This window comes from Lytechinus pictus, chromosome 11, assembly GCF_037042905.1.
Source record: "Lytechinus pictus isolate F3 Inbred chromosome 11, Lp3.0, whole genome shotgun sequence".
Lineage (NCBI taxonomy): Eukaryota > Metazoa > Echinodermata > Echinoidea > Temnopleuroida > Toxopneustidae > Lytechinus > Lytechinus pictus.
Window position 1 is genome coordinate 4894178 of NC_087255.1, and position 25387 is coordinate 4919564.

The window sequence follows — 25387 nt, forward strand, 5'->3', positions numbered from 1 at the left end:
AATCACCTTAAAGTGTTTCATTCACCCCTGGATAAGAAGTTATCTTATCACTTTAAGAACGCGAAGGTAAACTAAATTAGTCAAGTGCAATTATAACCTACTTGAGACTATACTTACAACTGTTTCTTTCAGTCAAGTAGATTATGACATCGCCGTAAAAGACAGAATAATGAGAGGCGATTTAAGGGATGTAATTAATTTCGTTATGATGGTCGCTAGTTCGTCATGTACAGTATGATGATGACGTTATTTTGTTATATCACGAAGGGACGAGGGCCGGGGTGATATGTCGGAAAGAGATCGACGTTCATTCGTGGTAATAGCATATATGTTTCGATAATTAGGAACATATTTTATTACAAGTATCATGGCTATACAGAAAGGAAAGGTGGCGTATTTTTCATTTATTTTACATTAATTTACTCCTTCATTTTTACTATTTCTATTTTGCTACTTTAATTTGTATTTATTTATCTGTTTATCAATTCGTTCATTTATTTTCCAAACTTTGGAGAGGTAGCTCGTCATATTAATTTCTATCGTTTTTGTATGTTTATTTACATCATTATACTCCTATTTTTTTAGGGGAAATGTGTTCTCATCTGACTATACTCTGCCAATACATTATTCATGCTAACGTGTGCTACTTTTCAGATATTGATCACCTGTCACTATACGTTCCGTGTGTGTAGCCTTGGGGGCGTTCTCGAGTACAAACACGCTTTCAATGCATCCGGTGTCATTACTATTTCAAATTGTATCCTATTGGTTGTGACCTAAAACATTTGAAATAATCACAAACTGTCACTCGATCCGCCCTTCCTTCCTTTGTGCAATTTACAAACGTGCCAAATTCGAGTTGTAATTACTCCCATGCATGCAGATACATTTTGATTTCCATTACAATATTGAAGTAATTTTGCAACTTAGTAAAAATGGGCGACAGGACACACTAAAATCATTATATTTCCACTCCAAACTTTCAATAACAAAATGGTGTGACACGTACTACACCAGCCTGAGCTGTGAGATGACAGCTCCAAGCATTTTATACCAGTGTTTGATTTATGGTGTTAGTAAAATTCCCATAACACCTTTTGTTTGTTTATCGACCCTATTTTGTTTTACATTCAAACTCGATCAAAGGAGTACTTTCAAAACTTTCAACACCGCATGATGTTTTTGATACTAGAACTTTTGCCAGTGTAATATTAAGTTGAAACCCAAACAACACCCCTTATAAATTAATCATGTAAGCTCCGAGAGATGCTAGATCCCCCTCATGGGCCCGTTTCATAAAAAGTTATAACTGTTGTAACTTTGCCATTATGGCAACTACCATGGTTACCTTGATTTTGATTGGCTGCTGAGACCTGTTTCCATGCATGGTAGTTGCCATAATGACTAAGCTACAACAGTTGTAACTCTTTTATGAAACGGGGTCCCAGGATCGACTTCACGGATGAAAAGGAGCCATGAACTTAAATATGAAGAAAACATGGATGTCTAAGGTCAGCAATATTTCGTAGGTCTAATTGCTAGGACATAGGAGATGGGATTTGTCGTTACCCCCCCCCCTTCGCCCCCTCAATAAGTTACCAGCACGGCACGCGAGTCCGCAAGACAGAAGGGAGCGTAGTCATGGTAGCATGGTAGTATAAAACCGCGCGCCACGACGAAAAATTCTCATTCAGCCACCAGGGTTGAATCGTCTGCTGTCGGTTGCCTCAGTGGTCATTCCAAGTTAACATCTCGGCCCATCATCATCTAACAAATAAACTACTTTTTTTTTATAGTGATTGCTTCCATTATTCACAACTTACCAACTGAATGTCATCAATATCATCAATTCAAGTGCAAAATTTGTAATCAATATTCTGAGAGATTCATCGGTATTGCGTTACGTTTTCATCTTCATCATGTATCTGAAAAACGTCATCATGAATTTAACGTCATCGTCAACACCTTCCTTCCGACATCACCATCATCATCGTCGATCTCAGAGCAATCTCAGGGCTGTGATATTTTCTTGGATTTTCAGTGGTTGTTTTCTTCTCCGTATTTGCAATGGCTGTGTCCCGAGTTTCTCAGTAGATACAAATGTGGAGGAGGAGAAGATAGCAGGGGGATTGGCGGAGCCAGTGCGAGCCAGCCCGGCTCCCACCGCGGCAGCTCGGGTAAGGTTACCCGTCACCAAGCCTCCTCAGTGGTATTCTGATCCAGGTAAGCTATTTCAAAATAAAAATTATTCATAAACTCAGTATTTACATAATTATCTAGAAGTTAGTACATTATGATAAGCTAATTTTCTCATTTTTGTGCAAATGGCCATTCTTGGCAATGTCTTGCTTCAAAGGATGTATACCTGTATCTGTCCTCGAATCCCGGCCCCCAAATCTTGAATTGTAGCTCTAGACGAGTGCCACTTCAACCAAATACGGTTTTAAGTTTTAACCACTCAGCTTCATACTTTTTCCCCCCCAAATCTTGCTCGTTTTTTGTTGCGTTTAAATACCTTGTAGAGCTTTAATAATTGGTGAGAAATTTCTCATACATATTGAATTATTCCACTGGCTTCTTTTTACTTCATTAATTAGTAACCTGTACGCACAGTGACAACAAATATGACGATGAATGCGATGATGATGATGGTGATGAAGAGGGTGGTGATGATTACGATGATTATGATAATGACGATTACGTTGATAATGACGATGGTGATGATGACGATAATGATGGTGACGATGATGACGGTGATGGTGGTGATGGCGTCGAAGAGATGCACACAATGGCGTACCTAGGATTTTCCACAGGGGGGGCAAAATCGGCCGCCCAAAAAATTGACAAGCAAAAAAAAAAAAAAGGTCTTCAATAAAAAATAAAGGTTATTGTACCAGAAAAAAAATTGACAAGCAAAAAAAAAAAAAAAAAAAAAAAAAAAAGTCCTCAAGCTCGTCAGGCGGGGACAATAAAGGTCTTCAAGCTCGTCAGGGGGGGGGGGCATAAAAGGTCTTTCAAGCTCGTCAGGGGGGGCAGTGATATGTATTTTGTATGGGTTGTGGCTCGTCAGGGGGGGCAGAGTGCCCCCCCTGCCCCCCCCCCCCCCGTAGGTACGCTAGTGGATGCACACCATCATTGGTGTCATAATGGATCCCTACGAAACAGCATTTGTTGATTAGGTGTTCCGTTCCATATTCTGTAAGGTAAATTAATACTTTTAAAAAGATAAAATTGAAATGATTGTTTTAAACAACAAAGGTGCACATCCTTCCAGAAAGTCAACCTTTAAACTTCTTGAGGAAAACGCGACGTTTGAATCATTTTTCTTTCATACAAATAAATCATATAAGATTATTTTGTCGTCTGCTTACAGCCACTGGCGGACGAATGAAATGAACTGAAATATATACAACAATGCGATGTTGAATGAACTGAATACCAAGGGCGAATTTGTTTACTATTACCGAATATATCATTGTCTTTCAACGGTACAATGTCATTTACGGTATTTGATTTAACGTACAATGATGATTATGTCACTGCAGCTATCCATTCAAACAATAGTGATTATTTATCGGGAGCCTTTTATCACTGGGTCAATAACGGTGTCAATATATACTCTACGATAGCCATACTATGGGGCACGGGGGCTATATGCGCCTACACCTATTTAATTTATGCCATACACTCTTTAAAAAAAGTTTACCCAATATTAGGTAAAATGGGAACATGCATGTTTGCTGGGTAAAATGATGCCAAATACTTAGCAAACTTTACGAAATGTTGCGTTGAAATTTACCCTTTAAACTTGCATTTTGCCCAATATCGGGGAAGAATTACACAGCAAACATGATTGTTCCCTTTTTACCCAATATTCGGTAAATTTTTTTTACTCTTCTTTTTAAGAGTGTAGTCACACAAACGAAATAGACTCGAAACCGACAAATGGTATGCCATAGGTAATAGCGGAATAGCCTTTGTCGGTCGGGACTCGGTTCCGTTGATGTGGCTGTACAAAAAGTACAAGAAAACTAAGAAAGACCGAGCCTCCTAAAAGCCCATCATTATCACGTACGATAAGGACAATGAATTATGTTGCCAAACAACTTTTTGTGGAAGAATAAAAAAAAATCCCCGGCAACAACAAAATTAACAAACCTGGGACACTTTTTTCCCCTAGGATATTATTCCAACGTGAAAAAATAAACCCTATATATTCTCCGCCCCCACCCCCCCCCCCCCCGGCTCAGGCTCCCCAATCCCTTCACTTCCATACGTAGACTCTCATTCCACGTGTGCCGATGTATTTACTATCATATTTAAAACCCTTCAATTGTTTATTGACAGGATAAGTTGTCATTGTTCCAGCGTTCTGATTTTCTACAAGGTTATCCTAGACTAATTCTGAACATATATCCTTGATATATATTTCATTTCGCGTCGAAGCACACGACGTGTTTTGTTTGGGGGTGTTTAAGGGAACAAGAAGTAGAAAGTCACCCCTGGATCTGGGCCTGGCAAAATGGTCTTTACGGATATCAGAGTGAGAAGTTGTTATAATTGATTTATAAGGAGGAAAAGTGGTTATATCTCATATCAGGGGCGGATCCAGGATTTTCCAAGGGGGGCGGGAACACATTTTCCCAAGGAAAACTTGACAAGCCAAAAAAAAAAGGGGGGGGGGGGGACACACTTGTGTCATAATGGCATATTTACAATACAAATTTTGACTGTGCCTCTCAAGGGGGGGGGGGGGGGGCATGGACCGGCTGTGCCCCCCTGGATCCGCCAGGATCTCATATCATTTGGGTGAGTAGGAAGGGAAGAAAATGGCTACCCCTGGGTAAACAAGAGTTATTTGATATCGTGACGTGTCATTGATTTTTCTTTTAGATTTGAATTGATGAAGAAAAATAAGAAGGAGATTGAAAAGAAGGAAATTAAAAGAAGAGAAGTAGAAAAGGAAAGGGTAAAGATGAAGAAAGAAAGAAAAGAAAGAAAATGAATAATATTTAAAGAATGAGAAAATGATGATAATGGCAATGACTATGATTAAGAAAATGACTAGCACATTAACTTTATACCGTTGGTTTCCAACTGGGCACGTGACGTGAAGCCAAGCAACACAATCCTTTCGACACACCTGTCTTACCAGAAATTAAAAATATGATATCAATTTTATCATTTTGCACCTGTATGATGTGAAGAGACTATCTGTCTAAGGGTGCGGAGTGTATAAGATGGATATGTAGACAGAGAGAGGGAGACGGAGAGAGAGAGAGGGAGGGGGAGAGAGAGAAGAGAGATGGAAGAACAATTAAAGGGAAAATGCAGGGACGACCTCCTCTCTCATTATCTACATGCATGTCTGTTCAAGACAAAGTGATAATGAACAAAAAAAAAGAATAGAGATAATTAACATTTGAAGAAAAGAGTAGGATCCTAAACAAAAAAAAAGAGAAAGAGTGTCATTAAGAAAAAAATTATCCAAAAGAATAAAGCAAACAGAAGAAGGAGTAATGTTGAAAGGGGCCCATCACTATTTTCCATCGAGAGAGAGAGAAAGGGGGGGGCGATTTCTTTATCTTGCGCCCCCTCAAAATACACCAGCGCCTCCTCTGTGCTACGTTCATTACATAATCTCTGTTCAAATCGATGTAAAAGAAAGTCTCATGCGTATCAAATCCCCACTAATTACAAAAGTAAAGTTGATTTAATTGCGTACTTAATCGTGTAATTATACGCAGGAACTGTGCCCCCTCTACTCCGAATTAAATTAATTAACTTTCTACCAATGAGGGTGAACACCATTAACCTTATTTTTCATTTAGTTGTTAGGTATGTGATGTCTATGATATAACAGGTCCCTTGGTATAATCACAACCATTCAAAATAATGTAAATAATGCATATTGTTTAAGACCGTCACTCTAACAACAAGTTTTCTTTAATTTTTTTTTAAAGATTGTTTAAACTTGTTAGAAACTGTTTAAACTTTTTCAACAACTTGTTCAAACCTTAAACAATTTGTATTAATATTTAAATGATAGTTGTTGGGTGACGGACTTAAACAACGTGCTTGAAAATTAATGAAAACTGCGTTTTTACATTGTAGCTGTTTCAGAAGCGTGGAGTGAAGGGACGACAATGGTTACTATTATGCAACGATACTATCTTGTCAGTCTGTATCTCAACTTAATGATATAGAACAGTATAATCCCGATCTAATGTCAATATCGATCTGATTTTGATCTGCTTTTGAAGAAAAGGTGATCAAATAAACACCTAAATCAGATGAATTCCTTTACATAACTAATTAGGACAAGTTACTTATTTTGTTTTTCCTTGAATAGCTAATACAATTTTACGAGAAATTTACATGCTATCAGTAACTAATGGCAAATCACATCAAATTTTATTTTTAGATAAAGAAACGGTGAACAGATAAACAACAATATCATAAGATTGCCCTTACATTATATTATAATGAGGCAAAATGTGGGGCTACTGCTACTTGTTTGTTTTCTATAATAGGATACTACCGTTACCGAGAATTTTACGTTCTATTTATCAGTAACGTAACAGATATAAGAAAAAGAGACAAATGTTGTAGAATTATTTCTCGAAAATATATACAAATGGTTACAAGCAAAAAGTTTTGGAATCAATAGTAATTATTTCAATACAATTTTTTACTTAACGAATGTTAGTTTTTATGATGTCTGTGTGCAATGCCTATGCACAATACATGTTGCGCTTATGTAGTTTATAATATGGTTTTATTGATTGTAGCATTTAGATAGAAATTCGACCATAAATCGTAACTTATACAGATACTTGTATCAGAATCGTCCAATATCTCAAGTTGGGGATTTATGTTAAATAAATATACTCATAATGATATCTATACGAATAGCTCTCTAAAACAGCATTCGTTTTCGGATTATAAAGCATGAATGAATAGTTTATCTCCTTACAACGATATTCTTGGATTTTCTACTTCGAATCTATATACAGATAATTAACATTCTCAGAATAACAAATATTAGGTTTACATTCAATTTTGATTAAATCTTCAATATTACGCTTGTTACACTTTTCACTATTTATAAAAATCAATCTATTTTTGTGTTGACTAATACTTGGCTTTTAATATGAACCTACTGACGGGTAATTAAAAGAAAATTATGTGTAAAACTAAAAAAGGGTTTTTATTCAAGCAGCAATCGGTATAGGCTCATATCTTAACAATTTTGTTGTTTCCAACCATCTTTGAGAGTCTATAAAAATTGTAAATAATTGTTTAACAATGTGAACCACACTGTGTGAATTTGCATTATTTCCACTATTTAAATTAAACTGAATTCAACATTTTTCTTCCATCCATCCAGTTGGTTCCGAAATTCGTTTCTTGGTCATGGGTGACATAGGAGGAATGGCCGAACATCCTTATACCACTGACGATCAGGTGGATGTGGCCTGGGCTGCGGGCAAGGTCGCGGAAAACTTCAAAGCCGACTTCATCGTCGAGCTCGGCGACAATTTCTACGAACACGGAGTTAAACACGTCCACGATCCGAGATTTCGGGTAGGTTGCTATTCGATAATCGAGTCAATACCGATACCGATCAGTTTAATATGATATCACTGGTGGTTTTAGAACAAAAACTCGTCTGATCAAGCGTTTTGCGTACGTATTTGATATTCGACAACCGAATCAAAGATGAGCAACTATTTTTAGAGCAAAACCTTGTTAAGAGGATAAATAGCTTGACCAGGTTTGACTTAGACCACGGACTCACTCTGTACTAAAATTATGGGGAGCCAATAATTCAAAAATTCTGTTCATGATCTATATTTCTTATATTTACTATAATTTTTTTGTTTCCTTTTGCTTTCATAATAAAGAAAAATACCTTAAAAAAATTTCTTCAGATATCATTTACAGACGATTATGGGCAATTTGAGTGTCAAATGAGTTAATAAATCGGATGTGTACTGTTGGTTAGGGTTTGTGCCCCAATTGGCTCTCCATAGTTAAAGCACAACTTTAAACAAAGGTTTTTATGGTAACAGTGTTCAACAGCCAATCACAATCAAGGTTTCTATGGTAGTTGCCATTACGGCAAAATTTCTCAAAAGGTTGCTAGCTCAAGATAATTTTTGTGTAGGAGTGAATTTCAGTGTAGGAGACATACACAAGTATAAAAATCATTTATTTCCAAACATTTAATCAATGTCAAAATCTCTGTATCAAATGACCAGGATCTTAAACGCCACATTTTATATTGACATGGTACCGGGAAAAATGCATGGGAATAAGATGAATAATTGGAAGGTTCGGGACCCGTTTTATGATTGATTTTATTGTTTAATTTCTTCTACATTCATGTGATTCATATAATACATTTTCCCTAACATAAAAAAACATATATGGGGATTTCTTTGGGCATGAATCATAGATTAAGTGTACTACTAAAAAATAAATTCCAGACAAAACTGATCACCCAAATTGCATACACATTTTGTGGGAAGGATTGTTATTATAAGCACAATGCTTGAAAAATTAACAACATCGGATGAAAAATTAATAAAATCAATATCCGTTTCTGATAAAACAACGTATGCAATATAAACTGTTAATCATTTTCAATTTGCCTTTTTTTCTTTGTATAAACTTGATAAAACTGTCTCGAGCTTTAATCGTGATTTTATTTTGTATTTCATTTCTTGACAGCAAACGTTTGAAGATGTTTACACGGCCGAATCGTTACAGGTTCCTTGGTATATCGTCCCCGGTAATCACGACTGGGAGGGCAACATCACGGCACAGATAGAATACTCCAAAATATCACCAAGATGGTCAGTTACTTAATTGCAGCAAATTTCTCTCTTCGTATAACCTTGCGATTAAATGTAATGTTAAATCTGATCTGATGCTTATATAAATACAGGTATATAATATTACTATAAAGTATCAATAAATAATTCCACTTACAACTTGTCATGGCTTGTCAGAGGGGGGGGGGGGGGGGGAGGGCAAGCCCCCATCCCTCATGGTACCATTCTTTTACCCCTGGGATTATGGTTACGTTTCATATTATGTTGTATTCAAGTTATTTCATCGCTTATACTGAATTCAAATATCTTTAGCAAAGATGATTTAAAAACTTTTTCAGTATAAATCATCTTTAACAAAAAAAAAAACTCTTTCAAGTGATAATATGTATCTAATACTCGACTTCGACAAACCTAGATTCAGATACTAAGGAAACAATCAGGGGCTGGTCCAGGATTGGGGAGGGGCAGATCATATTTTCTTTTGACAAATATATAAACAATAGTTATCACTCCAAAAATGGAGAAAGCGCTAGAGCCCGGTAACAATTCGAAGTGATAACCTTGCATTAACATCCGATTGTGAACAGTACTTATGTGATATTTTGAAATCCCCGACTCGCTAGATTCATGTTCAATGTTATGCTTCAGTCATACCCAACGAACGGATTCCAGACCGACAGACGATATGACATTCCACATAACGTAATAGCCTTGATCGTTTTGGAATCGGTTCCGTCGGTGCGACTATGGCATAACTTGCTCCCAACCTTCGATTCATAACACAATTAAGGTCAGTGTACTTTCGTTTAAAAGTGCAGTTAGTATTAGTAAAACATTTTTATTGAGATAATGATGTGCGTACATTTATTCTGAAAACATAATTCATAGTTTTGTTTTCATATTCAATTTTTTCGAGGCATGCATAATGATTATGTAGCTGCTCGCTGATATCAAAATTGTCTGCTCGTGATAAACATCGACAGCAAACACTGATAGACAATGTTGAACAAATAAATGATATTGTCAACAATATGAATCAAATTGTATTTAGCTGCAGGGGATATCAAGATATTTAAAGTATTTTTTGTTCAATTAACGGCAAAAAGAAGAAGTAAAATTTATATTTACCACGTTCTTGTTATTTTAAAAATTTCCGATAGCTTTAATACTCTTCATACTCTTTTGACGAACTAATCTAAGATAATTGATTGATTGTCTTAATGATGCAAATTAAAGAGGAGGTCCATCCAATGCGGACAATAAAGCAATACTGTTTAGAAAAAAGATTTGAGCAAACATTTACGCACTTTAGATGTTGTGGTGTAAGACAAAAATCTAGAGAGCACTTCGTTAACATTTTTAAGTTTGACAAGTTGACAGATTAGACAACTTTTATTGATTATGATCGGCTGTGGAGAACAGATGTCAGTGGCGCAATGAGCCGAAAAAAAGTTTGAGGGGGCAAAACTTTTGGGAACATGGTGTGCGTGGCGAAATTTCTTTAAAAGTCCAGAGCGAGCGGGCAAACAATTTACCTTTAGAAAATAAATATCTAACTTTGTAATAGACGAAAAATAACATCTTATCTTACCCACTTTCCTTTCGTTTTCTTTCTTTTTCCTTGATCGTGGAACTTTCTCGGGGAGGGGGGTGTCATGGCCCCCAAGGAACCCTATTTTGTACATCGGTGTTTGTCGTATTGTTAATAGGGAGTTTTTGCAAGCACTACGCAGACGCATTCTGGAACGTTGAGAATCTATTGTCAAATGGCCTTCATGACAAAACAGTCATTGTCGAAAATCGGTGAATCGAAGCAGCAGTGTCGTCGTGGACCCTGGAAAAACGACATAATTTGCAATTTTTCGTCAGCTCCGAATCTTAGGACGATTCACCAATTATCGACAATGACCATGATGACGTCTAAATTAAGCCGTCGGACGAGCATATTTCAATACATTCTGAACGTTCCAGGTTGCGTTGTGGTTGTGAAGACTCTCTTATATGATAACGGTTTGATGCCAACTTTGACGGATAAAAGAAAACAACAGACAAGCAACAGTATAACAACAGTGTGCTTCTTAGTCAATCTAAATCAAAGTCAAGTCAATCTCCAACTGCCATTGGAGCATTATTTTGTATTGAGATATTTTTCGGGGGAAAGATAAATAACTAATTTTGTTTTTTTTTCTTTGAAGGCATTTTCCAAGCTTATACTACACCAAGGAGTTCCGAATCCCAGGCAACCCTGACGCCCAGCTATTCTTGGTGACTATTGATACCATGCTTCTCTGTGGTATGGGGGCGCCCCCTACGGGCCCTTGGAATATCACAGCAGCCGAGGAACAGTGGGGCTGGTTAGAACATCAACTTAATGTAACAAAAGAGTAAGAGTAGTTATTCATTTATTTCTTTACTTGTTTATTTATTTGTTTGTCTATTTGTTTATTCATTTATTTGTTTATTTACCTACTTATTTATTCATTTATTTTATTCATTCATTCATTACAAAATACTAATTTATTTATTTATCTATCTATGTTTCATTCTGGGAAGGGGGTCTAATATCAATATTTGTAGAAATCTCAGCGATTTTTTAGCATGCATATTGGCATTGGCGGCGATCGATAGGGGAGGATTTTTGTCATCAGCGCCAAGTTGTGATTGCAACCACCGATACAAAACAAAACAAAAAAATGGCATGAAAGTGGGGGAAATGTTCCTCTCTCGGTTTTTTTTCCGGGGAATTTTCCTGTCTCCCTTGAATTTTATAGCTTAATTTACATTTAATTCTATTTAAAGCCAAATGCTTAATTTACACAAACCACTTAAATACTAAGAGTCGATATAGAATATCATGATCATTGAAAAAAATTGTTTTGTTTTCTTACAGGGCAAGCTATGTGATAGTCGCGGGACACTACCCCGTTCGATCGATAGGTTCACATGGCCCAACCCGGTGTCTTGTAGACAGACTGGAACCACTTCTCAAACAGTACAATGTCTCTGCATACTTTGCTGGCCATGATCATTGTTTACAGGTAGAAATGTTAGACACCATTCTCTCCAAAGTGGAGACGCCGTTTACATTAAATTACAACAAGATAACAACAAAATCTGATCAAAATGTGTTGAAAAGTAATGACGAAAATGAAATACAGATCATATTTATATAAGTATCGTGAAACTAAGAAGAGAGCGTCACTCAAGCGTTTATTTTGCTTATATAGTTTGCCACTGCATTTGTTTTTCACTACTTTGTCTTATCCTTAAATTGTATTCATGTCTAAATTTTGTTATGACAGTGTTATAAATTTTTCACATTGCAATGTACTTAAATGTCATACTACGATTTTGTTTATGTATCGTAAATTTATTTCGACTTTACAATAAATGCAGAAACTCCTGCAAAAAAAATATGTAAAAAACCGCAACAAAATCCATCTATCGACTTGTATAAGTTACACTAAAATGGCCCTCTTCCAAGCTGTCTTTGTTAAAGACTAAACTAATGCTGAAATTTATAGTTATTTGCAGTGTACAATGCTATCATTGAATTTATTGGACACTGTTTCCATGCCCTACGGTGAGCTATGTTTTGTATGTCCTTCCCGTGCATATAGTTTGATACTTTTGGTACCGACTGGGCCATTACCATGGCAGCAAGTAACTATACATTAATGGCAGGGGCGGGCGACAACCCCCTTTAATTTTTCATGAGGAGAAAAAGAAAGAAGAGAGGAACGAAGGAAGAAGTAATGAAGCAAGAAAGTAGAGATCTGGACACTGCAGCAGTACACCCTATTATTTAATTGTGGGGAAAATGGCGTCATCTTCATGACGTCACCGAACCCCAGGAGAACGTTTCAAGAAAAGAATCAAGGATAGTTGTCAGATCTGACAACTTGTCGGACAAAAATGTTGATGAAACGCTACGAGAATACAGTGTGTAACTGATATTTTTTCTTTTCTCCCTTTTTATTTTCTTTAAATGTATAGATATAATTTTCCCCAATTTGTCATCATTCTTTTTTTTTTTTTTTGGGGGGGGGGGTGTAAACCGTCGAACAGGTTCCGCGTTCAAACTAACAAACACTACCCATTTATTTTCTTGGCATTCCTTTGTGTATATAGTTGAGTGCCCTTTCCACTGGAGGATGGAGGGGGGGGGGTAATGATAAGGGCATCTGATTTAAAAAAAATATATGAAAGTGATAAGAGAAGGACAAACTTGATTTTAAAAGTATTTTATTTTTCAATCCTACAGCATATCCACGAGCCCGAATCACCGGTGGAATATTTCATCAGCGGTGCCGGAGCTAAAATTGACCCTGGTAGGACGCATCGCTTTTCTGTACCAGCCGATTGGCAACACTTTCACATGGGCAACGTACGACGAAAAGGGGGCTTCGCCTACGCGGAGGCGACGGCCGAACGGTTGACGGTCGCATTCACCGACGCGAAGGACGTATGGGATTTACACAAAACTACAATATTACCACGGGCAGGGAGGGTCAGATAATGAGGTCATCGTCATGATCGTTGACCACGGATGGCATGGGACTTGACTTTTTGCACGCCGCCGGGGTATACGACGTCGAACGATGTCTGTTATTATACGACTTCAAACGCCGACAGGAGGATAAGTCAATGATGTCAGTCTAGATGTCACGGACTCGAAGACAAGTAAAGTTGAAATTTGCCACGGTCATCGTCATCAACTTCGCCATAGTCATCGTCGACATCAGGAACAGAAATAACAGCAGCAGTGCCAGAAGCATCAACAGCATATAATGTTAAACAACTTTAAGACGACCATGACAACATGAAGATAGCGATGGCGTCGCCTTGAGTGACGCGCGGGTGACGAGGCGCGTGCCCGTCTGGGATGACCGATGAACGACTAAGAGTGATTCAATCATGCCTCAGGCACATCGACGAATCCGATTCTATACCGATCAAAGCTATTACCTTATTTCCAATGACATACCATCGATCGGTTTGGAGTCGGTTTCATTGGTGTGACTTGAACCATTATACCAATGACCAAGCCGCCATTTTCGGTTAATTACATTGCGTCCAGTGCCACCTGCGTCGACCTTTGCATTATGCATCATCAGGCATTCCACATTTATTTCCAATGTCATACTAGGTTGGTTTGCAGTCAATTTCACACTGCAAAAACTCCGGTGTTGATTTAACACCAGCCCGGAATCTATATATGTCCACACCAGATAAGTGTTAAACAACACCAGTTTCGTTTTGGACTAACACCAGATAGGTGTTTATACAACACCAATTAGTATTAAAACAGCATCGGTTTGATTCCAAACTGGTGTTGTTTCAATACTTCTCTGGTGTGGACATATATAGATTCCGGGCTGGTGTTAATTCAACACCGGAGTTTTTGCAGTGCATTGGTGCGACCAAGGCATCAACAAATTATTACAGATTGATAAAATACATCGATTTTATGACTAGTTATACAGTATAATAATATGTTATGCTATATTAGCATATTCACCTCTAAAACTTAAAACAAACAGGGAAAAATATATTGATTGGTAGTCGGCTGTGTGCAACAGATAGGCCTATACTATTTTACAGTTCTCAGAAATCACTTTGTTCTAGTCAAATGCGACTAGGATATAATCAAAATATGTTTAGAATATTGTCAAAATGCGACAAGGATATAGTCAAAATATGTCTATAATATTGTCAAAATGCGACTAGGATATAGTCAAAATACGACTAGAATATAGTCAAAATATGTCTAGAATATTGTCAAAATGCGACTAGGATATAGTAAAAATGCGACTAGAATATAGTCAAAATATGTCTAGAATATTGTCAAAATGCGACTAGGATATAGTCAAAATGCGACTAGAATATAGACAAATATGACTAAGGTGATGGTTGCACCGAGCCGACTCGGACGTTTTTGTGTTATGCAATTTTCAGATTTTTCCTCTCAGAGTTACAAAGACTCAGAAAAGACTTTGTTCTGTTCAAATGCGACTAGAGAATAGTCAAGTATGACGAAAGCCATAGTCGCGCCCAAATTGCCCTTTTCATAAGTTGTTTCATTTCAGAGTGAAGAGGATTTTGTTGTATAAAATCCCCGAGTTACGAGGAATGCATCCCGTTCGGAGAAATAAAACACATTATAAGCTTGTAATGCATATAGGCACTTTTTTTATCTGCACTTGTGTATATTTTTTCCTTTCTTATATTATGGGGAAAATATGTTTAAAGAGGAAGGCTGAAATACTCATGTTTTATGGTCGCAGGCCCGTTATAAAGTCAGGCCATTTTTTAAAGTTCACCCGAAGTCATGCCTGGTCGAGGGGCCCGTTTCATAAAGACTTACAACAAACGTTGCCTTTGTTGTAGTTTCCATGGAAAACTTGATTCTGATTGGCTGTCGAGCCCTGTTACCATGGTAACATGGAAAAGTTGCAACAGTTGTAAGTCCTTTATGAAACGGACCCCAGGTGAGGTCCTTTATTCGAGCATCTGTTTTTCCTCAATATAGGGGTACGTTTGGGGATCGCGCGATCAGTGGATGAAACGCAGTGTTTGGATCCCCTCAAAAATCCTGGCCCATTATGCTACTGAGTCGTCCTAATTGGATTTTACATGACGATTTTATTAATGTATGGCACAACGAACTGTTGGGATATATTTACCAGGGCACACAGTAACAAAAAATGAGATGCAACTTTGCAAATGCAACGCTGGGAAACATTTTTTGGGTGACATTATTGTGCATCCTTTCAAATTGTGGAATTTTTGCACAATTTGAAAAAAGAAAATGGAGTAAAATATTTCATTTTCATGAATTCAACCAACTGACAATCAGTTAAAGTCTCCAACGAAGAAAATATGTTGTTAGCGCACATTTCACGTTTCGCGGTGGCACTTATTATTTACCTCAAAAATTGTACAAACTTGCTCCTTTTCAAATTTTGCTTGAGATTGCTGCAAATGCGTCCTTTGTGTGTAATGTGTATACCACGAAAATAAAAACGCTGAACCCCCCCCCCCCTCTCATGAGGTTGAGGAAAATATTGTATGGCTTACTGAAGGATAACGATGTGAATGGTGTCTATATCTTCATTTTTTAATGATTCAATCTCGGCATGAGCCTATGGAGATTACATTCAGGCATATTATAACACAGGTGAAGCATTTATATTGTGAAATTTATAAAACATTACATTTAATGTTGAATTTACATTGAAGTGTCGGGCGCCTTGAGCATTCCTTGGGAGTGGATATGTGTGCATTATAAACTTGGTTATTATTATTATTATTATAGTTTCTTTATTTTGTTTAAATTCAATAGCAAGTACATTCTTCCCTATATCTCTCTTTTTGTCTCTGTCTGTCTGTCTCTCTCTCTCTCTCTCTTCCCCTTATCTTCATTGACTCTAACCCATACTGTATCATAACCTTATATTTTTTCTATGATTTTATTTATCTTCAAATGTAATCAAAACTTATCTAATGTAAGTAAAGTGATTCGAATTTCATACCATTGTCAACATCGTAAAGCTAAATAGCTTGACAATGTTTTTTTTAATGGAAAGTTTACCGTCATTAGTGATGCTCAATAATTTCCTCTATGACACATTGTGAATAAAATCTCTGTAAAAAAAATCAAATTGTCCCTGTGTTTTTAATTGATCATAATAACTCATTGGAATGCACCGATGAGTAAAAAGGGAGCGTTATGGATTTACCCAATTTTGCTCAAGATTTCAAAAATAAAACTTATTGTACCTAAAATGGAACTAATTTTCACCCAGCAAATAGGCCTATACATCATGTACATATTTTCTTGAAACTATGTTTTACTCATTTATTTTAGTAGTGTATATATCACGACACACAGCCTTTTCGAGATTGAAATGGCAATGACTAATTTCGTTTTGCTTTCAACTGGAGTGGATACCATATTTTCTTTATCGTGTTTATACTTTAACTCTCAATATCTAGTCCTTCTCCTTCTATTTCTTATCCCCGGACTCACATCTTCTTTCGATCAACATCTGGTTTCCTTTTTTGTTTGTTTTGGCTGAAAGACAGGCAATGATATTCATTCATTCATCATTTTGGTTTGTCTAGGTAATTATTTTAATCGTCAATGTAGTATCATTTAAGATTTTGCTGGCTTATAAAACGTCATATCGCATTATCATTCTGCTGACCAAAAATATGAAGTATGACAGACATGGAGCTGAATTCCTCGACGAATGTAGAGATCGATCTTATCAAATTCATTCGAGATCCAAACGCTGAATACCGATATGAATGTTTGTTTTTTACACTCTGTGAAAATTTTCTATTTTTTATTTTATTTCAAGCTTGACGACGAAAAGTCCGACTTTCAAAAGCAATTCAATCAAGTAACATGCAATGTGGATACTCTTCTCAGAGCTTTGTAGCTGGCTTGTGATCATTGGCGGTTTTCATTTGCTGGAGGAGAGGGAGAGAAACAGAGAGAGAGAGAGAGGGGGGGGTTTAAATAAAATAGAATAAAGAATGATACATAAATAATGTCATGATACCTCTTGCGAATAGCAAAAATAGAAAAGCGGGAAATAAAAATGATTGTCAAATACGAAATGACATAGAAAAAAAGATTGACTATTATTATGGGAAGCAAAAGGAACTTTCAAGGAATCCCCCCCCCCCCACAAAATGATGTTTACGAAGATTTTGTGTTTTTATCAAATAACAACGTAGAATTGTACAGGGATGTGACGATTTATCTTATTCATTTTCATGCACTTATTATAATTATTATTTATTATTAATATTATTTTTATTATCATTATTATTATTATTATTATTATTATTATCATTATTATTACTATTATTATTATCAATCATTAAGCACTCATAATAGATACCTCTTCACCCCGTATGTGATGTATTCTCTCATGTCGGAGGACTGCACCATGGCCTCTGCCCTCATAGCTACACAAGTTGAAGCATACATAAAAGGGTAATTAATAAACGAACAAACGAAAGGATATACATCGGTTGATAATGGTGGATCTATAGTTTCTAGGAGGGGGCGTTATAAGAACTAGAGCGACCGAATGAGGGGATGGATGCGCCGGATGATGCTTTTGCGTTTTCTTCAAATTGTGGCGTTCATTTTGTATATTTTTATTAATTTCTCACCAATGAGTGCCAATCATTAAATGAAACGTTCGTTTTATTCGATTAAATATTGAGTGAGGCAAGAATAGCGGATAACACGTTTCTGATGAAGAAACAAACGAAGTATAGATACAATTGGTCTATCGATAATTACAATGTAATTAGCTATTAATGAAATAATCTATCAATGAATGAAACATTAATTCATTAACTTAAGGTCAATCCTATATACGAATCAGCGAACCTCACTCACATTTGGATTAGTTGACGAAGTTCTTGGACGGTTTGTTTCTCCTCATCGAGACTGTGGTTGAGGTCCTCGATGACCTCCTCAAGTTCGCTTTGCTTGTTCTGCAGTTCATCATTGGTTTGTCTAATGGCGTTGCTCTCTCGATGAAGGGCAAGTACTTCGTGGTCTTGCCTGTATTTAGATTCTTGAATGGCCTCCAGACGACTTCAGTAAAGAATAGGAAAATACCAAAGACTGCCGGTCACTAAGAGAGTCGTACACAACTACTGTATAAAAACTCTAAAATTTCAAGCACGTTGTTAAATGGTAGTGATTTTTTACCTGATTGCAAAGAAAGCATGAATGCTTGTAAGCAAGAAACCAGATGACCGACGGCTTCATGTCCTCTCCGAGGGACCTGGTAATGAGGATGAATGCCTTACCAAAGTGCTAGCGCACCAAGTGGAAATCGAACCCGGGTCTCCGGAATCCGAACCCCCCCCCCTCTACCGACCGAGCTATCGCACCTACTAACAAATATTTTTTAAAGTTTTAAACAAGTTGTTAATCTTTTAAACAAGTTGTTAAAGTTTTAACAAGCTTAAAACGTTTATACAGTTTTAAAAAAATTAAAATAACTTGTTGTTACGGAGACGGGCTTAAACAATTTGCTATTTTTATATTGTGTAAAAACACTTTTTACAATTTTATACAACGCTGTTTATAATACAGTGGGAGGCCTCGACAAAAGGCTAGCCCTCTGTAGATTTGCGACGCAACCATTTGACGCGGTTTTCACTGAACGCACGTGAGTTAATTCAAATAAAAATTGACAATTTGATCGCAAATAATAAGAAATACATCACCAGGGGCCCGTTGCAGAAAGAGTTGCAATCAAACGCAACTCAAAAAATCATGCGTAAGTCTCAAATACGCGCTGTTGATTGGTTGAAAATCAAGTTGCGCATGATTTTTAGAGTTGCGATTGATTGCAACTCTTTCTGCAACGGGCCCCAGATTGAGAATATCAATTGTATTTACAGGGTATGAAAGCCAAGATGGCCTTCTGATAAATTTGATAAAAATAATTGTTAAGTTTTGAGAGATTAGTGATCTTTTAGTAAGCTTCTGTTTCTTTTCCCATATCCTTCTCATTCAGTATGCTACATTTATTGATCATCCTGTTTATAATCTAAATTTTTAATATTCATGTACTCCAAGATAACCGCTCTGGGTCCCGTTGCAGAAAGAGTTGCAATCAATCGCAATTCTAAAAATCATGCGCAACTTGATTTTCAACCAATCAACAGCGCGCATTTGGGACTTGCAATTGATTTTTTGGCTTGCGTTTAAACGCAATTCTTTCTGCAACAGGCCCCAGTACGATTTCTTATGCCTTTTCATTGATGTTAATTGACTATTATTCATGTTATTTGTAATGATATATTGTGATTACATTGTATGCAACTCTTTGTACAAACATGTTTATGGAATTGATATTGTTGACAATATAATGATCATTCGGGGGTCAATAAAAGGATCTTTAAGAAGGAAAGAAAAGAAAAGATGGCCTTCTTAAAATAGGGGGAATTCACAGGCAACTGATGAGAAGTACATTCAATTCAAAACGGTTTATCAAATAATAATTGAGGGTAAATGACGAATTGCAAAATTTAAAAGGATTGCTTCTAAACTGCAGTGTCTCTTACCGGATCTGATCAGCCTGGGTCTTCAGCTTATCATCCTTCTCATCTACCGTCTACAAAAACAACAACAACACCCATAACATAACAATTGCAATTGAATTATTAAAAAAAATGCAAACTATATTTTGAGTATAATCATCATTATCAACAGCGATTATAGTTTTAAACATTGCCAGGATGACCGACCGGCCATAGAACAATCCTCAACGAACAGTAACATTTGAATTTCTATATATAAAAAAACATTTAAATTTTATGATATAATCCACAGAGAGAACCACGCTATTTTTAAAACATAAAACTTAGATTCGTATTCGGTTATTTTTTAATTTTGACAGAAAATAAAGCGCGGGCGGGGATATTTGCCTTAAAAACATTTCCTAGACTCTTCTTTTCCAGTCTTCCCTCATTGCATTCCTCTTTCTCTCTCCCCCTCCCCCTCTCTTTCTCTCCCCATTGATTTCATCCTTTCTTTTTGACTACGTAAATTTATACCTGTTCTGGTATCATTGTATTGATGATGGTCCTCAGAAGTCTTTTCTTCTTTTTCTTGATTTCTTTTGAAGTTGTCGTCTGTTCTAATTCTTCCTTCATCTGATCCAAGGCGGCCTCTAACTCCTTTGAATAGACAGAACGAAATGATATCGATAATGTTAGACAAAAGGAAGAATAAGACAGGTGGAAAAGGAAAATTTGAAAGAATGAAAGAATGAAATTTGAATATTTTTTGTCAGATTCAAACCGCTAAGAAAGACGAACGCAGCGTTCGTTTCAATTCCTTAATAATTATCACTCTTTCAATTTTGATTTGAATTGAATTGAATTTATTTCCGTTAAAAACAAATAACAATACATATGAAATGATACATGTGAATTGATAAATAAAAAAACGGGAGGATGGCCCTACTCAGCAGCATCAATCATGGTGCTGCTGGTCTATACCGAGGGGTCCTCATAAATTATAGCATAAAAGAAAATTACACAAATATAAATTATGCACAATATAAAAATAACATACCAAAACAATAAGAAATAAAACAAATCGGTCATAACATCTAGCCCCCAACCTCCCCCTACGTTAACACACCCTACATTTCAATGCATAGGAATTGAGCAACAGAGAATAACGTACAGTCAGACCAAATTTAAGATGTGGTTATTAACTACGTTATTAATTGAACTATATAAGAAACAGAACATTTAGCATCACGTGGCAATTCATTAGAATATATCGTACCCTGTATGAAAACATTCTTCTGCAGTATTCAGTACGTGGTTTTCGAAGAGAAAGATTTTTATCAGAACGGAGAGAATATTTATGAGTTGAAAAATCAAATATATTATTCAAGTAAGGCGCACTAAGACCATTCAAAGATTCATACACCATCAGCGTCAGATCATCATCATCATCATATTCATCATCGCTTTCGTTGTCGTAGTCTTCGTCAACGTCATCATCATCACTGTCATCCTCCTTCTCTTCCTCCTCCATCAAAGTGCTTATCTTTATGTTATTATGTTTTTTTTTTTTTTGGGGGGGGGGGCTGTTACATTTTGAAGCATTCTGCTTATATAGGCATAATAATACAGCATAGATTTCGTACATAATTTGGAAGTTAATGGTATCGATCGTAAGGATTATAATTAATTACACACCCATAATTCATCATGAAACATTAATAACGTATTTTTGTCGCGCTGTGAATATTTATTATTATTATTATCATTATGATTATGATGATTATTATTACTATTATAATCATTATTATTATTAACAGCTGTTCGATCTTTACCTATTTAACTTACTTACTTACCTCAATTCGGCAATCACTTTCAAGAAGTTTCTTGTCTAGTGACGTCACCAGATCTTGCTGTTTATACCACACACTGCCGAAGAGAGCAAGGAATTCTGGGATTTTCGTCTTCTTTTTGAATTTGATGTCCATGTCTGTAGCAGTTGCCTAGCACCCAGCAGATGCGTGCATGATTGGGGGAAAAATTTCAGTTTATTCATATATGACCAAATCGATTTGGGAAATGATTATGATTTTCTAAATTTTATCAGAAAACAACCATATGCACAACATATACGCATAAATCTAGTCACGATTAACATCATATTTTTGCAATATCAAAATTCTGTCAATTTATGTCTATTTTTTGTAATTCTGGGTCCCGTCTTACAAAGTGGTACGATTGATCCAATCAATCGTAACTCTATGAAAATCCATCAGTGTCATAATTTTTTTTTTTACAGGAAATGTCCTTTGTAAACAAAGGTGAACACACCAAATAGCCAAGAAAATGATGAATTTATGAATATACATCATTATCTAGAAAACATTTTGAAGAAACATGCACTTTAGATGTGGGCGTTGCTGGCTTTCCATAGTTGAGGTTGATCAGATCAATCGCAACTCTTTGTAAGACGGGGCCCTGGTGTTCATGTTTGAACCATACTAAGTTACTACACTGTAAAAAATGAAGTGCTAATTTAGCACTTACAGTGCTTGTATAGTGACTGCACTTCGGGTGCTGATTTTCTAGTTTGAATTTGAACTAGAAAATCAGCACTCGTAGTGCAGTCACTATACAAGCACTGTAAGTGCTAAATTAGCACTTCAGTTTTACAGTGTATAATGATAAGCCTACCATGCTGACGGTCAATTCACAGTAAGACTGTCATTGACATTATAGCGGAAGGGGGGGGGGGGCTTTTAAATTTAGAGTTGGCCTTTGAGAAGTACGTATTCTGTATCCTACTTTGTATTTTGGGATATCTTATTTGCAACTTACCCGGCAAAGGTCACGAATTTTCTGAAGCTTTTCTTTGGAAGACTGAAATGATGAAAGAAGAAATTATAAGATGGTTTTATCATCATCGTCGTCGTCATCGTCATCATTATCATCATTTCCACCATCATTAAAAATCGTGATAAAAATGAATGCCATTCACTGACATTGGAATTATTATCATAATTGTACCATTGTTCATCATCATTACCACCATCATCATTACCATTACCATCATGATCATCATGATCATCACCCTTATCATCGGCCACCACCATCATCATCATCATCATCACCATCACCATCATCCTCATCATCATCACCATCATCATCATCACCATCATCACCATCATCATCATCATCATCATCACCATCATCATCATCACCATCATCTTCATCATCATCATCATCATCACCATCATCATCGTCATCATCATCATCATCATCACCATTACCATCACCACCAACATCATCATCATCATCACCATCATCATCATCATTACCATCATCATCATCACCACCACCATCATCTTAGTCATCATCTTCATCATATCATCATCATCTTCATCATCATCATCATATCATCAGCAGCATCATCATCATCATCATCATCATCATCATCATTATCATCATCACGACGACCATCACCACCATCATCATCGCTATCAATCCACACACAAACCTGTTGTTTTGCTTCCAGTTTGGCATGGATGTTGTCGATCTTTAGCGCGTAGAACTGCCCGATATCCTGTATCTTGTCAACAAGGTCGACGATCTCCATCGAGCCTGGCTCAACCACAAGAATCTTCTCAACAGCCTCCTTCAAGAGCTAAACAGAAGTAAAATGAATTGAGATTAGGGAGTTTTGCTCCACGACGCGAGAACATAAAAAATGTATTGTCAAATCCCCTTCATGACAAAGAACAACCAAGAAGTCTTTGTCGAAAATTGGTGAATCAAATCAAAACAGCTTCATCCCCGACTCTGGACAAAACGGCATATCATTTTCAATTTTGCGTCAGCTCCCAAAATTGGGACAAAAGTGCTGTTCAGGTTCACCAGGGCCCCGTCTTACAAAGAGTTACGATTGATCCGATCTTTGTAAGACGGGCCCCAGTTCTTGAACAAGGACCCCCCAATTGTTCTTTGTCATTAATTGACGGACATTTTCAATACATTCACTCTGTTCTTGAATACGTCGTGCGTCATGAGCGAAAACTCCCTATTATCTTATTAGCATGATTTTTTTCAGCTAGGAACAGTCACACCAATGAATTCGAATCTAGATCGATCAATGCCTTAACGTTATTTCGAATGGCATATCATCGAGTCGGTTTCGTGGGCATGGTGGGTGTGACGGCGGCAAAATGGACCACTCCAGACTAATTTTACAAACATGGAATAATAATTATTCTTTATAAGATGCCACCTTTTCCGGTCGACACAGATTATCCTAAATTGAATCTTTTAACTTTTTTATACTCCCGCCCGGCAACGAAGATTGAAGGGTCATTATAAATCAGCGGTCCTGTCGGTCCTTTGCAAATCTTGAGGTTCGAACTACTTCCTCATTTTTTTAACCAATTCTCATAAACGTCGAGGGAACGAGTTATAAGTCGTGGGGGCACGTCGTGGTCTATATAGTGGTTCTGACTCTCGCCTTTCAAACAGAGGGTCGTGGGTTCGATTCCTAGCCATGGCGTGTTTTCCTTCAGCAAGAAATTTATCTACACTGCGCTGCACTCGACCCAGGTGCGGTAAATGGGTACCGGCAGCAAGAAATTCCTCAAAAGGCTGTGCACACCAGAATCGGTAGACTAGCTTAGCCGGGGTAATATAGGAGCGCCTTGAGCACCTACCAAGGTGGATACGTGCGCTATACAAATCCTATATTATTTATTTTATTATTATAAAAAAAAACATGTCATGTCACCTCAAGAGTTTCGTAGAAAGAGACAAAGAGAAATAAGATTTTGTCTTAATATATCTCCCTCTGTCATGTCTGTCAAAATACTTTGTTCAAATATTAGTCAAATATTTTCGTTCAACGGTCTTATACCTGTGTGTTCGTGCAAGCGTCCCTTTTCCTTCCAGAAATCTCTTCTAATCCATCCCGTAGTTGGTGAAAACGGGTCTCTTGCGAATGCCATTCCTCCCTCAGCTTGGCAGCCGAGTCCACCGGCGACATATTCTCCGGGAGACCCATGGTGGATTGCACCACGGAAAGTAGTTCCTGTTAATGATGGGATGAAGTAAATGCACCACGATAAAATTATCATTTTCGAAACCCATTTAAAACAAAAACTCTAATAATAATAATGAAAAAAATAATAATAATGATAATAATAATAATAATGATAATAACAACAACAATAACAATAATAACAACATAGGTATATTTACCCAGGTAAACCACTTCAGTTCTGAAAATTGTGCTTCCAGCGGGCCCTGCTATTATTATTACTGATTATTTTACTCTACTTATATCATATTACCCTTGTATTAAATTTTGATAGGGGGTCTACATCTTACAAGCTTTGCTTTTCAGTAGGCCCCTCCACTTTTTTCATTTCATTGGTACGTTTCAATCCTGCTTATGTTATGCAGTTGATGCATCTTTTCATTGGAAAATGATTTATTATAGATTG

At 36.7% G+C, this 25387-nt stretch overlaps 2 protein-coding genes across 3 annotated transcripts; one reads left to right on the forward strand and one right to left on the reverse strand.

Moving 5' to 3' along the window:
- The first annotated feature begins 1688 nt into the window (after nt 1-1688).
- On the forward strand, nt 1689-16491 carry LOC129271405 (tartrate-resistant acid phosphatase type 5-like). Of its 2 annotated transcripts, XR_010295105.1 has the most exons (7): nt 1689-2223; nt 7391-7587; nt 8737-8861; nt 11036-11224; nt 11731-11878; nt 13105-13993; nt 14242-16490. XR_010295105.1 is itself a non-coding variant. In XM_064106658.1 (6 exons), the coding sequence occupies exons 1-6, from the start codon at nt 1920-1922 to the stop codon at nt 13357-13359; spliced, it is 1218 nt and encodes a 405-aa protein (XP_063962728.1). In that variant the 5' UTR covers nt 1689-1919; the 3' UTR covers nt 13360-16491. The 2 variants fall into 2 exon arrangements, 1 of the variants encoding a protein (XP_063962728.1); XM_064106658.1 differs by having other exon boundaries at nt 13105-16491.
- A 367-nt stretch (nt 16492-16858) lies between these two features.
- LOC135155952 (uncharacterized) lies at nt 16859-21438 on the reverse strand. Its single transcript, XM_064106558.1, has 6 exons — nt 21331-21438; nt 20442-20564; nt 19950-19999; nt 18265-18465; nt 17756-17822; nt 16859-17318 (listed from the first exon to the last, which is right to left on the reverse strand). Exons 1-6 carry the CDS (start codon nt 21436-21438, stop codon nt 17274-17276), a joined length of 594 nt encoding a protein of 197 aa, XP_063962628.1. The 3' UTR covers nt 16859-17273.
- Nucleotides 21439-25387: the final 3949 nt, after the last annotated feature.